At 34.7% G+C, this 14,509-nt stretch overlaps 1 protein-coding gene and 1 long non-coding RNA gene across 7 annotated transcripts; one reads left to right on the forward strand and one right to left on the reverse strand.

The window, feature by feature from the left end:
- The first annotated feature begins 2,226 nt into the window (after nucleotides 1–2,226).
- LOC104885399 (probable transcriptional regulatory protein At2g25830) lies at nucleotides 2,227–10,578 on the forward strand. Of its 6 annotated transcripts, none has more exons than XR_007271764.2 (8): nucleotides 2,227–2,439; nucleotides 2,564–2,733; nucleotides 3,704–3,765; nucleotides 4,109–4,265; nucleotides 4,415–4,692; nucleotides 4,935–5,055; nucleotides 8,553–8,881; nucleotides 10,270–10,578. XR_007271764.2 is itself a non-coding variant. In XM_057392687.1 (7 exons), exons 1-7 carry the CDS (start codon nucleotides 2,331–2,333, stop codon nucleotides 10,292–10,294), a joined length of 918 nt encoding a protein of 305 aa, XP_057248670.1. In that variant the 5' UTR covers nucleotides 2,227–2,330; the 3' UTR covers nucleotides 10,295–10,578. The 6 variants fall into 6 exon arrangements, 3 of the variants coding, with proteins under 3 accessions (XP_057248670.1, XP_048495758.1, XP_010668400.2); XR_002038781.3 differs by having other exon boundaries at nucleotides 8,645–8,881; XR_008968190.1 differs by having other exon boundaries at nucleotides 8,645–8,881; nucleotides 10,274–10,578.
- On the reverse strand, nucleotides 6,883–7,208 carry LOC130590386 (uncharacterized). The gene is made up of 2 exons (XR_008968191.1): nucleotides 7,008–7,208; nucleotides 6,883–6,946 (listed from the first exon to the last, which is right to left on the reverse strand). It is a non-coding gene; the product is annotated as an uncharacterized LOC130590386 (long non-coding RNA).
- Nucleotides 10,579–14,509: the final 3,931 nt, after the last annotated feature.

A 14,509-nucleotide genomic window follows, 5' to 3' on the forward strand; every position in this document is an offset into this window, starting at 1 on the left:
AATACTCGGGAAAAGGATTTTTTTCGGATATCCGATCCGAAATACCCGTTTTCAAGGTTGGATATCTGAAATATCCGATGACCGACCCGAAACTTATTTTTTTAAATGATCTTTTCCTTTGAAATTTTCATTTATTAGTTTTCCGATATCTGATGACCCGATTTGAAAATTCAGGATATCCGTTCCAAAAATTTTCGGATCGCATTTTTCCCTATCCGAGATTTTTGGAAATTCGAAATGAACACCCCATAGAATTAAGTGTCATTTTGGCCTTTAAGGGTCATATTTGACGTCAAAATTGATAAGAAATGACCATAATAAGTAGGTTGGTTTATGCGCCAAGTCATTAGTTCGAACTGAAAGTTAGTGGAATTAACGGTTTTTTGTTTTACAAGGTCAAATTTGGAACTAGAAACAATAATTGAGAGCTACCAATAAGGACAAAAAAAAACTAAGGATAATCAATTGAAACTCCAAAAGTTCAAAGTCACTATTGAGAATTTTCCTAATTTATATATTGTTTTTTATAATCCAAACCAAAAATATTTTGAAGTAAAACCCAATTCAAGATACTATACTCCTAAACAATTAGAAATTGTAATTCACCTCATAAGATGAGACAAAATTTTTCTCCCAAAGAAGTTGGGTGGTTTAATTTGGGACTACGTAAAGCTAGCACTAATAATTTACCTTTACAAATAAAACTTTTATGGAATATTCTGAAAGCTCCTGAGAATTTATGGATTAAATGCATTAGCAAAAAATCTCTAAAATTGGAAATGTTATTCTCTTATATGACTAAATCAAATGTTTCCTGGCAATGGCGTAATCTTATAAAATTGCGTCTGATTTTTAGAAAAAGGGCTTAGATGGAATGTAGGAATTAGTGATAAGATTTCGTTCTGGTTTGATAATTGGGTGTTTGAATTTTCTTTAGCTAAAATCTCTCCCCTTTCCCGGATCTCTGAAAAGATTATTATCGATTGTTTTATTAGGGAAGATAGAACTTGGGATAAAAATAAGTTATTGCAGTATGTTTCTCAGAGTATTACTAATGATATAGTGAACAAGTTCATTCCTATAAACCCTATGTCAGATCCCCTTGTTCGGGGTTTAACTGCTAAAGGTGAATATTCGGTTAAATCGGAAGTGGAGTTGTTGCAAGAGTTGGATTTTAGGCAAGGTGGAAATATGGATTTTGCTTGGATTTGGAGATTAAAGATTCCCCCAAAGGTAAAATTTCTCAAAAATCTGTCAAAATGGCCTCCCGACTTAAAAAAAAAAGACTTGAAACGAGCCATTTTTTTGCCCTAGGAGTGTGTCTTCTGTAACCATCATACATAAGATGCAAATAATCTATTCTACTCTCGTCCCATGGTACAAGATGTGAATTCATCGTTAATAGGAAAAAAAATATCAGCTCTCCTTTTCCTACCTATAAGAGTCATTGTTCTTCTTTTAAGGATTATGTTTTTGAGCTTCGTAAAAGTAGCTCTGTAGTCCACATAGAGATTTTCACAATAATTTGGTGGTTTATTTGGTATGTTAGGAATAGTATTATCTTCCGTCAGGAGTCTTGCTCTCCTGCTAAATTGGGGGAAATGATAAAAGGTTTTATTAGAAATGTTATAAAAAATAATTCTCTTTTTTTTAGCTCCCCTAGCCCTATTAATAGGGCTATTAAAAGTTAAGAATAGTAGGTCAGGGCTCTTGCTTCTCGGGTTCCTTCTCAGGAAGGTGTAGCAAATATTAATTTTGATGGGTGTAACTCCATAATGGCCAAACTTCTTATGATTTGGTTATTAGAAATCAGGAAGGTGCTATTCTATTATGTGGAGCAAATGCTATTAATTCTTCTGATTCTATCTTAATTGCTGAAGCATGGGGTCTTAGGAAAGGTGTCCGGGGTGCGCTTTTTTTAGGCATCAAGAAGATGTGGATTGAAGGAAATAATATCTCTATTATCAACTTAGTGAAAAAGTTGTGGAAAATTCCTTAAACTATTAATGCTATAGTTTTGAATGCAGTTGAAAATTTGAAGAAATTTGAGATGGTCAAGATAAATTATATTGTCAAAAAAGCGAATAAAGTAGCTGATTGGATGACTTATCAATCATGGGCACCAAATTTTTAATTTGTCCTATGATTTGACTCTCCTAATATCACTTCCTCTATAATCATCCGAAAAGATGCTTTAGGATGACACCTTTCTTAAAATCCATCCTAATTTTTTTTTAACTGTAATCTACCATTTCATCACTTCTCTAGCATCCCTCGTTTGACACTCCCGGCAAAGTGTGCAACACCAGAACAAGAGAAAGTCATTAAAAATGACAACTTCATCTTCTTCCATCAGAGCATTAGGCTCAGTTCTTCAGAGACTTTCAAATGGAACAACAACTCCATTAAAATCCCATTCTTCCTCTTCTTCAATTCACTGTAAGTCTCTCATATCCCCTTCTTTACTCTCTAACTCGAACACATTACGCTACATCTTGATTAATTTTTAATTTCGATTCTGTTTTTCTGTGTTCTCTTTTATTATCTGAAAAAATAAATTCAGGGAATGGTAGGATTTGGAAAAGACTTTCATCATCTTCTTCATCAAATTTATGGGGGGCACATATGCCCTCATCTCATGAATGTTATTATCCATTAGATTCTGTAAGAAAGATTTGGACTTTCTCTCCTCTTTGCATGGGTAGACGTTCGAGTAAAATTGCTACAAGAAAGGTATTTTTAGTTTGCTTAAATTTAATTTTTGCAATTACCCAATTCTAATAATTTTTCATTATTTCTATGTGAAATTGTGGTGTAGGGTTTAGTATGGAAATTTTTTGTGTGAAATATAGTTGGGTTTATGTATTGGTATTTGGGTTAAGCGCATTTTTCCGTTAAGGTGATTTGTTGTTTGTGTTCGAACTTTGTTGTGGTTGTGCACCACTTGTGTGATGTAATGCTGGACAGAGATCATGGTGTTGAGGCAGAAGATTTGGATTTAAATGTTTCGCGGATCTTTTAAATGGTTTTAAACCGAAAATGTTTTTTTTAGTGCAACCCAACTTGTACCCCAAGGAATTATGAAACTGTTCAGGGACTTGATTCCAATTAGCTTGAGTATGAATTTGTAATGCAGCTGATTTGTTGCTCGGAAATGCACGAGGGCTTCTCCCCAAAACCTCAAGTGGTACAACATTCGTAAATGGAAGACCGTGAATCACCCTACTGAACACTTCTTCTTCTTTGGTAAAGCAAGAAGGGATTAGTATTGGGTTATAATGGTTTTGGTATACTGCACATTGAACCTAAACTGAAGTGTTGCCATTTTTGTAAATTTATTGCACACCCAGATACTATACAAAGTCCATGTTTTATAACATACTCTTTATTGTACTTCTCATAAAGAATTTTCTAAGTAAATTGTTAGCTTTTCCTCATAAATGTCTAGTTACTAGTGTCTCTTTAGTTCCACAACGTAATCATATGATAGATGTCGTTTCCCCCGTGATCCTCCAGTATATTATTTTGGCTAGATAAAGTATGTTGATACATGAAGTGTAACCATTTAAGCAAATTAATTTAAGTAGACCTCCAGTAGATCTTGAAATTCTGTTATGTTTACATCCATAGTGTAGCTGGAGTTTTGAAAGTATTGTTCTTTCATATCCTATTCTTCTTAAGTGTAGAAGTTGAACTATTGTAGGGAGCTCAAGATCTAAAGAAGGCAAAGCTATATGCAAAGATCGGCAAGGAAGTTATATCTGCGTAAGTGATCCATAACCACCACTCATGCTTATGGTAGTTAAGATTGGAAGACTTTCTAATGCTCAGAGTTTCAGGGTGGCTTTTCTTGCACAATTTTTGATGTCATCTTCACCAATTTTTGTTAATTAGACATCACCTACTGAGTGTGAACTAGTGAAGCTAGCTTGGCTTGGAACGAGAAGCTGTTCTAATATGATGTATTCTTTTTATTATCACCCTGTTCCTAGCTTGGTCATAAACTCCTTTTTCCTTTTCTATTTTCGTTTTCTAATGTTCTCTATAGGGAGCATAAATCATAAAGTCAAGTAATGGGTTATTATACTGAATTGGCAAATATATGTAGTGTGAAGAAAGGAGGTTCTAGTCCTGTATCGAATACAGCTCTGGCTGCCGTGTTGACAAAGGCCAAAGAGCTTGATGTTCCAAAGGAGATTGTTGAGCGCAACATTAAGAAAGCTTCTGAGAAGGGACAAGAGGCATTTATTGAGAAAGTCTATGAGGTAATCAGCCTTCATATATTTAGTACTATTTAAAAGTGTGATTTTATGAAAATTGTTTCTCCTTTGTTCTGATATTCAATCTTTTCCTTTTTCATTTTAACCATCAGTGAAATTGTTGCTGGCATATAACTGCTCGTTGCATGTATTAGGTGTATGGATATGGTGGGGTTGGCTTTGTTGTTGAGGTCTCAACGGATAAGGTTAACAGATCTGTGGCAGCTATCAGGGAGGTGGTGAGGGACTGTGGTGGGAAGATGGCAGATTCTGGTTCTGTTGTTTTTAGGTTCAAACGTGCTCGTGTGGTAAATGTAAAAGCCAATGATGCTGACAAAGACCAGCTTCTTGGAATTGCCTTGGATGCTGGTGCTGAGGATGTGATTGAACCCCCAGATCATGAAGACGACTCTGAAGAAGATGATTTTGAAAGGTAATTTAAAGAATCTATCTCAATGGATAGTTTGCTGGCTGGCATTTGACTTGTTTATGCTCAGGAGGATACCTTTTATGCATTTTCTGTGTATTGTGTACCAAACAATTTTGGTGCAGTTTGGAAATGCTATGTATTTCCTTCTTTAAGCCCTCACATATAGCAATTCGTGTTTCTTTGTGTTTGTCCTTTGATTCTTTTGTTTCTTTGAGTTTGTCCTTTGATTCTTTTGTTTCAAGCAGGTACTATAAAATTGTTAGTTCACCGGAAAATTACTCTGCAATACTATCAAAGATTCGTGACGAGGGAATAAATTTTGTGCCTGATAATGGATTCGAACTACTTCCAGTCACCCCTATTGAGGTATGATAATTATTTGCAGTAATATGATGTCATGAACTTTTTTTTGATTAGACAGTTTGATGTTTTAAGATTGCTTTAATATCTAGTTCCAGTAAGTATTGTATTTTTCGTTTGCCTCATGCATCAATTCTATTTGTAAATCATAAATTCTAAGAAATGGTTATTTGTAAATCATAAAAGTGTCATCAATTCTAATCTTATAACTGTCGTTAGGAGTGAGAAAATGTGGTGAGGAAGACGCTAAGTGTATCTCTCCAGACATCTATCAGACAAACTGTTTTGGCCAATGCCAAATCAGAAAAGTTTGAGGAATCAAAGATATCCTTGTATATTCTGCTTCGATATGACCGAATCCATATGTGTATGCATTGTTAGGATGATCCACCCATCTGCTTGGCTATGGTGTGGGATTGAGGTGCTTTTCATATTGAAGCTGAGAAAGGAAGTTCTGCTGCAAAGTGTTTTATATTTTGAAACTTGAGATTGGTAGAACTTCCTCCTTCCCTTATCAAATTTCACTTCTGCTCCCTAATATCTCACTGCTTCATGCCCAGCACATGAGGGGTGATTATTAAATCTCTTGTATCGACCATGACTCATGACTATTTGATGAACTTTTAGTAATCTGATCCCCATTATTGGAAAGAATTATCATGATTTCAACAGATCTTTGAGCGTGGTTAGAAGTGAAAAGGATATTATAATATATATAATTAGATTTTGCATAATCATATTGTAGAAACGTGAGAAGCTTGGCAGAGTTTCATTGTATGCATGACGATTGACGAATGGGAATTGATGTGCTCCCATTGGAGGCTGTGTTAATATTCTGTTCTGTTCAAAAGGAAGTGGCCTGTTAGATGGCGAGAAAAGTAACTCGGTATCCAAATTGGCTTATCTGCTTAGAAGTGGTTGGTTTGAACTAAGAAGTGCAATAATTATGCTTGTTTTGTTTCTTCTTATGTGTTCAAGTAGGAGAAAGCACTTGCTCTGAGTGTTTGAAAGAAAGTGCTGGAGGAGGGGGGACGGGGGAGGGAATATCATATGTAGAAGGATCTCTTTTCTTCTTTATATTTGCTTAAAAGTAACTACTAGGAAGCTGTGATTTAAGGGTTGTTTTTCCTTCTTTTTTGTTGCTTATGAAGCAAAGAGTCCGTTGTTTTTCTATTAGCCTAAACAACTAGTGGCTTTTTGATAGCAGGTAATAAATAATAGTAATGGTAAGAATTTTTTGGTAATTTATTAAAGAAAGTCTCATCGTAATGCATATAGGAACGGAACTATATCCCAAAACAAGGTTTTTTTCTTTGTAAATTTCCATTACTGCTCAATAGTCAATACCACCCCTAAAGCGGGGAACTATTTGGGAATGGGCCATGAAGGGTGACGTTTTTAATCCGGTACGTCCATGCCTGTTTTGTTCATCTATTATCTCCATCATCTCCTTCTATATATTACATCTTCTATGTATGCTAAACTTGCCGTAGGCCCTCATGGCACAATGATATTAATAGTAAAGATAGGTTCAATGTGATGAAAAGGGGGCTTGGAGCTTGGAAGGTCAATATATATTACAAGTAGTCAAGACCAGCCCAACAGTTGTTTTACTTTCTTAGGCAAGTCCTATCATAGTTACATATATATAGGGAAAGACTCTTGTGAGAACACTCCCCTCATATGAGAATACCAACTTATATGAGAATAGATCTCAACCGTTGGATGCTTTAGATCCAAGAATTGGGGTTTTTCTACATAAAATAATATAAAATAAAAGAAGCTCCTTCAATCTCTCATCAATCATCAAAATTTGCCGACATTTTCAACAGATTTCCTTTCTCCCTCTTTACCTCCTCATTCTCTCTCCTCTTAGCATCAATGGTGGAATTAACACCTCCAACCATAGTTACATGGACTCTTCAATTCCTCAAGTACCCGTGTCAGATCCTTGACACTCGGACGTGGACTCGGACACTTGGATACTTCATTTTGGGCCAAAATCATTGAAAAATTTTCATAGATTATCTAAGTCAGACACTTGTACACGTACCCATGTCAGCCATGGGTGCAAGAGTCCAGGTAACATAGCCTCCAAGACCACCACTACCGCGACAATTCTCTCTCCTCTTTCCTCCAATAAACGATCCAATTGTCTCACTCCTCTTTATACCGGCTCACGGTGGCCACTTTGATTTCGCCGACGACTTTATTAGGCTTCGATTTTGCTGGAATGATCGCCGAAAATTGGAAGCGATCTCGTCAAACATCGTCGAAAATTGGAAGCAATCTCACTTAAGTATTTGGTTTTAATGGAGTTTTCTTCAAAGTTTTAGTTCGATTTTGTTGTTTGATTTTAATGGAGTTTTCTTCCAAGTTTTTCGATTTTGGTATTGATTGAAATATATTCGAATTGATTATCATTTGGTATGGAATTCTTATGGTCCTGATTGAGATTTTGGTATTCCACATTATTATCGTTCCGATTATATTCACATTATCGCTATACATGATCAATGTATGCAAAATGTATATCATATTCAAAATTAATATATATAATGTTCTAAAATATAGAGCAACATGTTCTAAAACGATATACATCATGTTCTAAAACGAATACATCATGCTCTAAAATGTACATCATGTTCTAAAACGATGTACATCATATTCTAAAATGATGTATATCATGTTATAAAATAATGTACATCATGTTCAGACCTACATCTATTCTCACCTATGATATATGCTCTCACTTGAAATATTTCAGAACATAATTAAAATAATTTGGAACATGTTTGAAATAATTCAGATGATGTTTTAAAAGTTTTAGAACACACTTGAAATAGTTCAGTACATAATCAAATAATTTGAAACATGTTTGAAATAATACAAAACATGTTTGAAAAAAGTTAAGAGCGCACTTGAAATATTCATTTAGAACATGTTTGAAGAAAATTTAGAACATGTTTGAAAAAAATTTAGAACACACTTGAAATATTTCTGAACATAATTAAAATAGTTTGGAACATGTTTGAAATAATTTTGGAACATGTTTGAAAAAATTCAGAACACGCTTTAAATATTTTAGAACATAAGGTTGATATTTCAGAACATGTATATATGTATATGTATTGATTATATTCTCATATACTAAAAAAATATATTTGTGTTATAAATTTTAAAGTGTTCTCATATAAGTGTGCGTTTTCACATAAGGGGGTATTCTTACTGGATCCAACCTTATATATATATATATTAAAGAACTTTGAAGAGGGTAAAACTAGTTAGGATGTCTGATTAGGAAGAGGAACTCTTTTTTTCAAGAATTTCACTCTATATAGTGCTTTCTAACATGTTCAAACTCTTTGTTTAGAGATCTTAGTTGTGTACTGGAATGCGCTCGCATTTCCCAGGTTTCTGGCTTCACTTGAGAATATTGGCCAGTTCCCACTGTTATTCTCATATGCTTACATATCTAATTTTATTGGACAAATGTTTACAAGTTTGTTCGCTGAGAAAAGAAGGTAGCACTTCAGAAGCCTGTGATTGGAGGTACATATTCTGTGGAGCTTATGTGAAGGTTATTGCATAACAGACTGTAGTTGCTGGGGCCCAACTGAAGTGATGGTTCCATACAATTTATCCAATTGATACCTGTCAGCACTCAGCAGTCTATGGGTCTTTGGTGAGGGAAATTTGGAAGGAAACAAGTGATGTCAAGATATGATGTTTAGTCTCCAACTCATATATGTTTTGCTGAGTTGCCTAGCTCTGTGGCACTGGGGAGTGCAATTGTCCGAGAGCTAATTTGGAGGATCATAGTTATCCCAAGGTGTCTCTTTTTACCTGTAGCTTATCTCTATATTTCGGCAATTTTAAATCACTACCTCTGCTTGGAGTTAGGCATCAATACATAGTGGCATTATTTTGAGATGAAGAATGGTATTATGCAATAGACAAGTATAGTTAGAAGCACCTAACGCTGTCACAAGAAAAAAGATAAGAAGCATTGGACCATTTAATTATTACTACCTCCGTTTCTTAATAAGTGCAACACTTTTCTTATTTGGAATAGTCACAATAAGTGCAACCAAGCTCAAAATGGTAAAAGAAGCTCAATATTATTACAAATATGCCACCAAAAAGCAAGAGGGGACCACAACTTTTGTGTTTCATCACTTGAATTACTCTACTTTATTATGGACCCAACTTTCTCTCTCTACATTCTTTGGTATTCCCCCACTTTCTCTATGTTGCACTTATTAAGAAACGGATGAAGTATTATGGGATTGGAAGACTGCGAAGTACATATAATCTTTCAAACCCCGGTAGTTGAGCTGTTAAGCTGTGGAAAGCTGGTTCAGGCCTAACGAGGTCATACTTTTAGAAGTTTTATGCCATCAATAGTATAAGATAATTCTGTGCTCCCCGTGTTAATCTCTGACTAACTTTAGCATTGCTTTTGCTTATATAATAATCTATTCATTTGAGCACATATTTAGGACTTGCTTAGGAAATACCTCCTTTAATATGAGCGACTTTTAGAAAGGATGCAACTTCCCCTCCCCCTGGTCCTCATATAAACTTCGTGTTAGGTTTGGCTTGGGCACAAATTTTATATATTCTTAATAGGGAAGCATAAACTTTGGTAATAGTGAAAGTAAGAATAATGGAATCGATGGAGAGAGATTGAGTGGAGGGGCCGAGGGGGTCCATAATGTATGGGATGCGAAGAGTGTGAGAGATAAAGTTTGTTTTTGTGTGTGTGTGTGTGTTTGTGTGTGTGTGTGTGTGTGTGTGTGTGGGGGGGGGGGGTCCACATCACATGGGTAGGTGAGAAAGTTTCCAAATAAGGTAAGATGAAGTTTATTGGTGGACGGCCAGAAAGGAATACAGGAAGTTTATTTGAGAACGAAGGGAGTATAATAACTAGAAAGACACTTCTTCGCCAAAGCTTAGCTTCATCCTTCTGAATAGCATAATTTTTAAGAAAAGGCTTTAGAAAATGATATTGTTAGGCAATCAAGAGGGTATGTTTATTTCTTGGGTTCTTTCTAAGGGTGATATAAACTTTTGTTTCTTAATGATCAACTTTTTTCTTGTGATGGCCCAAAGTAGTAAAGAAGCCAGTGAAGTAAAGTTTTCAGTTATGTCCTCGAGACAACTTCAGGAATCAGTTTATGGAGATCTCTTAATTTCCTATGTATGTTTCTGTGACAGGCAGATGATGAAGCCATCGAATTGAACAAGGAATTGATGTCTAAATTGCTCGAACTTGATGACGTTGATGCTGTTTATACTGATCAGAAATAATCTTTACTTCATCTCTCTTAATTTAGTAACTGGGGGGAAATTCCTTTCAGAAATAAGCTATGGGAGATGTAGTCTCCATTATACACTTTCCGTATGTTGAGGATACATGGTTGCTCATCAGTCAATGGCTTTACAGTTTTGATTAGAAAAGATTAGAAATGTAAAACCTTTTTGTTTCCTGCAAAATGTATTAATAGTTCCGAAATTTTGCACTTATTACTGCTCAGATTTTGTATAGTAGACAGGAGATATACTTGGATGTATTGCTCGCGGTCAAATTTTGGTTGCTCTTTGACATGGAATGCATACTGATCAATGATGAAGCTTTGTGAAAGGTACCATATGGAACTCACGTCTGAGAAGTATTTTGGTTATGTCATTGCTGTACCAAATGCTGTCTTGGTGAAGTAGAAATAGAGAGTATCCCAGTTCTGCTACTCGTCTACGTGCAGTCAGATGATGTCACTTTTGTTGCTGATAAGCAGTCCGGAAGCAGGTTATACTACTGTAGTAGATCTCCCAATATGAGTGATACCTTGTATACCTTGTCTGTGCTGCATTATACCCTAGCTCGGGTCTGTTGCCGTATGCGCCATGAAACTGTGGTCTGGTCTGTTTGTGCGCCTCACGTCACATGCATGTCCCAATTGCTACTCATGGCTCTCATTGGGTTATATTGACCTATTTTCAAGACGAGAGAGATTGATTATGGAATATTTCTACAGTACTACTTTCGCATTCGAGGCTATCTTTTTTATATTTAGAATGGCTTTAATACAAACATATATCCTTCACTATTGATAATTGTAGACTATGTAATGGTTTTTTGGAATTCTGTGTAAAGCATCATTGAGGATAATGTAAGGAAAACTCGGAATAATTCTACATCTTCGTCATCCTAGTTGTAGACTATTCAATGGTTAATTGGATTTTTTAGTTAAAAGTATTCAGTGCTTCGTTGGTTCGGTACAAAAAAGTTGGGCAGTAGAAATTCACTGACAGTACTCCGGCTACTGGGAAAGGAGGAATTGAGAATTCGTGGAAGATAGGACTTGTAAGTTGTAACACCTTGATTCCTAACGAAGTCCAATCTATCGTTACTAATGCGTAGTTAAGGCCAATGACCATCTTCATAACAAACATAAGTTCTTTCGACGCATCATTATCCTAGGAGGCTATCCATCTTAAGGCTAATTCTAGCCAAATACGCTTAAATTTGGGGTAACTTAGGAAATGAACTCGCTAAAAGAAAGACGTATTTTGTTGGTATAAGTCGCTTAAATCTTTTCTAAAGCAATGATGAGGAGTATTATAGGACTTTCCACAAAATATGATAGATATATTACCAACCCCTTCTTGGTCAACCAAGTTGTTGGAAATTCTGAAGTCCTTTATGTCAACCAAGCATGTCAAGTAATATCCTGAAAATTAGGCTCAATTCTCTTTAATTGAATTAATGAAAATTCAGTTCAATTTAGAAAGATTAAGTTCAATTCAGCTCAGACTAATTCAGTTTTTTTTTTAGACAAATTGAGTTCAATTCAGGAAAATTCATTAGTTCAATTAGTTTCCTCTTACAGTTTTGATTCATTTCACTTCAGTTCAGACAAATTAAGCGCAGTTAAGGCTCCATTCTTTTGAACTGAGAGAAACTGAACTGAACTGAGAGAAATTGAAATGCAAACAGTAAATCAACTGAACTGAAAACAATTCCAAAAGAACCGGACCAACTTTCCATAAAATTTAGCATACTATAAACATTTAATTCGCATGTAAATCAAACTAGCACTACATTGAGAAATGGGCGATTTTGCTAGGAAACTATATAAAAATGTGGCCTATTAATTGTGAACTAAAGGATTAGTGTAAATGTTCTCACTTTCAAAGTAGCACTACATTGAAGTGTACAATTTTTTGTTTTTCAATACTATTTCTTATTAGATGGATTCCTATATAAGTTAGACTTTCCATATGAAGTAGAATTATCTATGTTTTTTTTTTGACGGGTGAATTATCTATGTTACAAGTTCTAGGAAATCATGCTTTTTACTTATGATCAAATGCGCACCTAACCTTTGTAGTAATTAGAGATTTAGAGTCACAAAGGAGAGAGGCTCTTTCCGCAACATATTGGTTTTATGTGAGTCTTACGACATTCTATCATCAATTATGGACATACCCTATTAGCCAACCTCAATTATAAAAAAGCTCACTATTTGAGCAGACTCCAATTCTTACAAGTATTATATACATTATACTTCAAAAAACCTCATTTTACAAAGTGGATACCCTTTTTTAAAATTGAACATGATTGACCATTAGCAATTAGTAACAATTAAAGTATTTAGTAAGATGGAAGCTTCACCATTAGCAATATATAACAATTAGTAAGCAGTGCGTCTTGCGTGTGGCCGGTCACACGCGAAATTACAGGTTTGGCCGCACGCAACACCCTGTTAACAGGGCCGTCCTAAACAATTTGGGGGCCCTGTGCCAATATCGTTTTAAATTCAAAAGAGGGCCTCACAAATAATTTTGAAATACTTCAATAATTACAAAATAATATATGAATGATAAAATGCGTATATAAAGTATGTAATTTTTTTTTTTTTGAAACAAAGGGGAAGGTTAATTCATTAATTTGAAGTCATGCTACATTTATAATAGAAATTAGTAACAGCAAAATACATATCAAAACAAATTGAATTAAATTCTTCTTTGACAAAACTTAGATCACTATAACAAATATCTGCTAGTACTCCTTAGATAGAGAATAGAGGAAACGACTACGGTTTATTTTTTCTCTTTTTAAGAAAATAATAAAACCGTGTATTTTGAGTAAATCAATTTGAAAAGAGAAACTCTATACACACACACGAAGTATTGAGAATTAAGATGGAATATGCAGATTATGAAGAATAACCACTGTAAATACTAGTTTGTTTTACTTCCTAGAGTTAGTTTTCTACTGTAGTAAAGAATAACAAATTCAGTTAGTTGTTGTAACTAACTTTTCTTTGCTGTAAGCTACTATAAGTAGCATCCTTCTCTTCTTTTCCTCATTAAGTCAATACAAACTAAATAGAGATTTCTTCTCTCTATATTGCTTCTCTTTCCTTACTTCATATCTGTAATAATTCTCATGGTATCAGAGCGGAATACTTAAAATTCTCGCTGAAAATTTCAAAATCTTCTTGATTCTTTGATCAGTATTCTTGAGATATACTGGTAATTTGTAAAAATGGTGGAAATTAGTACAAGTGGAGGAGATAAGGAAGATCAGAATGATCAGAATGCTGAAAACTCGAATTCTTTTTCTGGAAGCATCTTTAATGTAAGTGCATCCTATAATGATCCTTTCTTTATCTCAAATTCTGATCAAACTATGAGTAAACTAGTTGTTGTTAATCTGAATGGCAACAATTACATTAGTTGGAAGCGTAATATTCGTAGAGCTTTAATAGCTAAGAATAAAATAGGTTTTGTTGAAGGAAGTATTGCAAAACCTGAGGAAAATGACAAGAATTATAATCAATGGATGCGTTGTGATTACTTGATAATATGCTGGTTGATGAATTCTATGAATGAAGATATAGGAGAGAATTTTACATTTGTAGAAAGTTCTGCACAATTATGGAATGAAATTGCAGAATGTTATGGTCAGTCCAATGGACCGCAAATTTATCAGTTGAAACGTGAATTGGATAATTTGCGTCAAGAAAATCAGACTATCATGGTCTATTATGGCAAATTGAAGAAATGTTGGGATGAATTGCAAAATCTAAGAAGTATGCCATCATGTACTTGTGGAATATTGTCTAGATGCAGTTGTAATTTCTTGAAAAGACTATCTGAGTTTGAATCTGAAGAAAAATTGATGCAGTTCTTATTAGGCCTTAACAGTGGGTTTGATAATGCTATTAGCAATATCTTAGCTATGGATCCATTACCACCCATTAGCAGAGCTTATTACTTAGCTCAGCAAGTTGAGAAGCAAAAAGAAGTTAGTGGTCTCAACCATAGAAATGAAGTTAGTGCCCTTCTTGCACATAAACAACCTTTTCATGCTAAACCTTCTTACAAGAAAGATTGGAGGAAAGAGAAGAATGACAGAATGTGTGAGTATTGCAAGAAACAAGGACATACT

This window comes from Beta vulgaris, chromosome 2 (assembly GCF_026745355.1).
Source record: "Beta vulgaris subsp. vulgaris cultivar EL10 chromosome 2, EL10.2, whole genome shotgun sequence".
NCBI classification, from domain to species: domain Eukaryota; kingdom Viridiplantae; phylum Streptophyta; class Magnoliopsida; order Caryophyllales; family Amaranthaceae; genus Beta; species Beta vulgaris.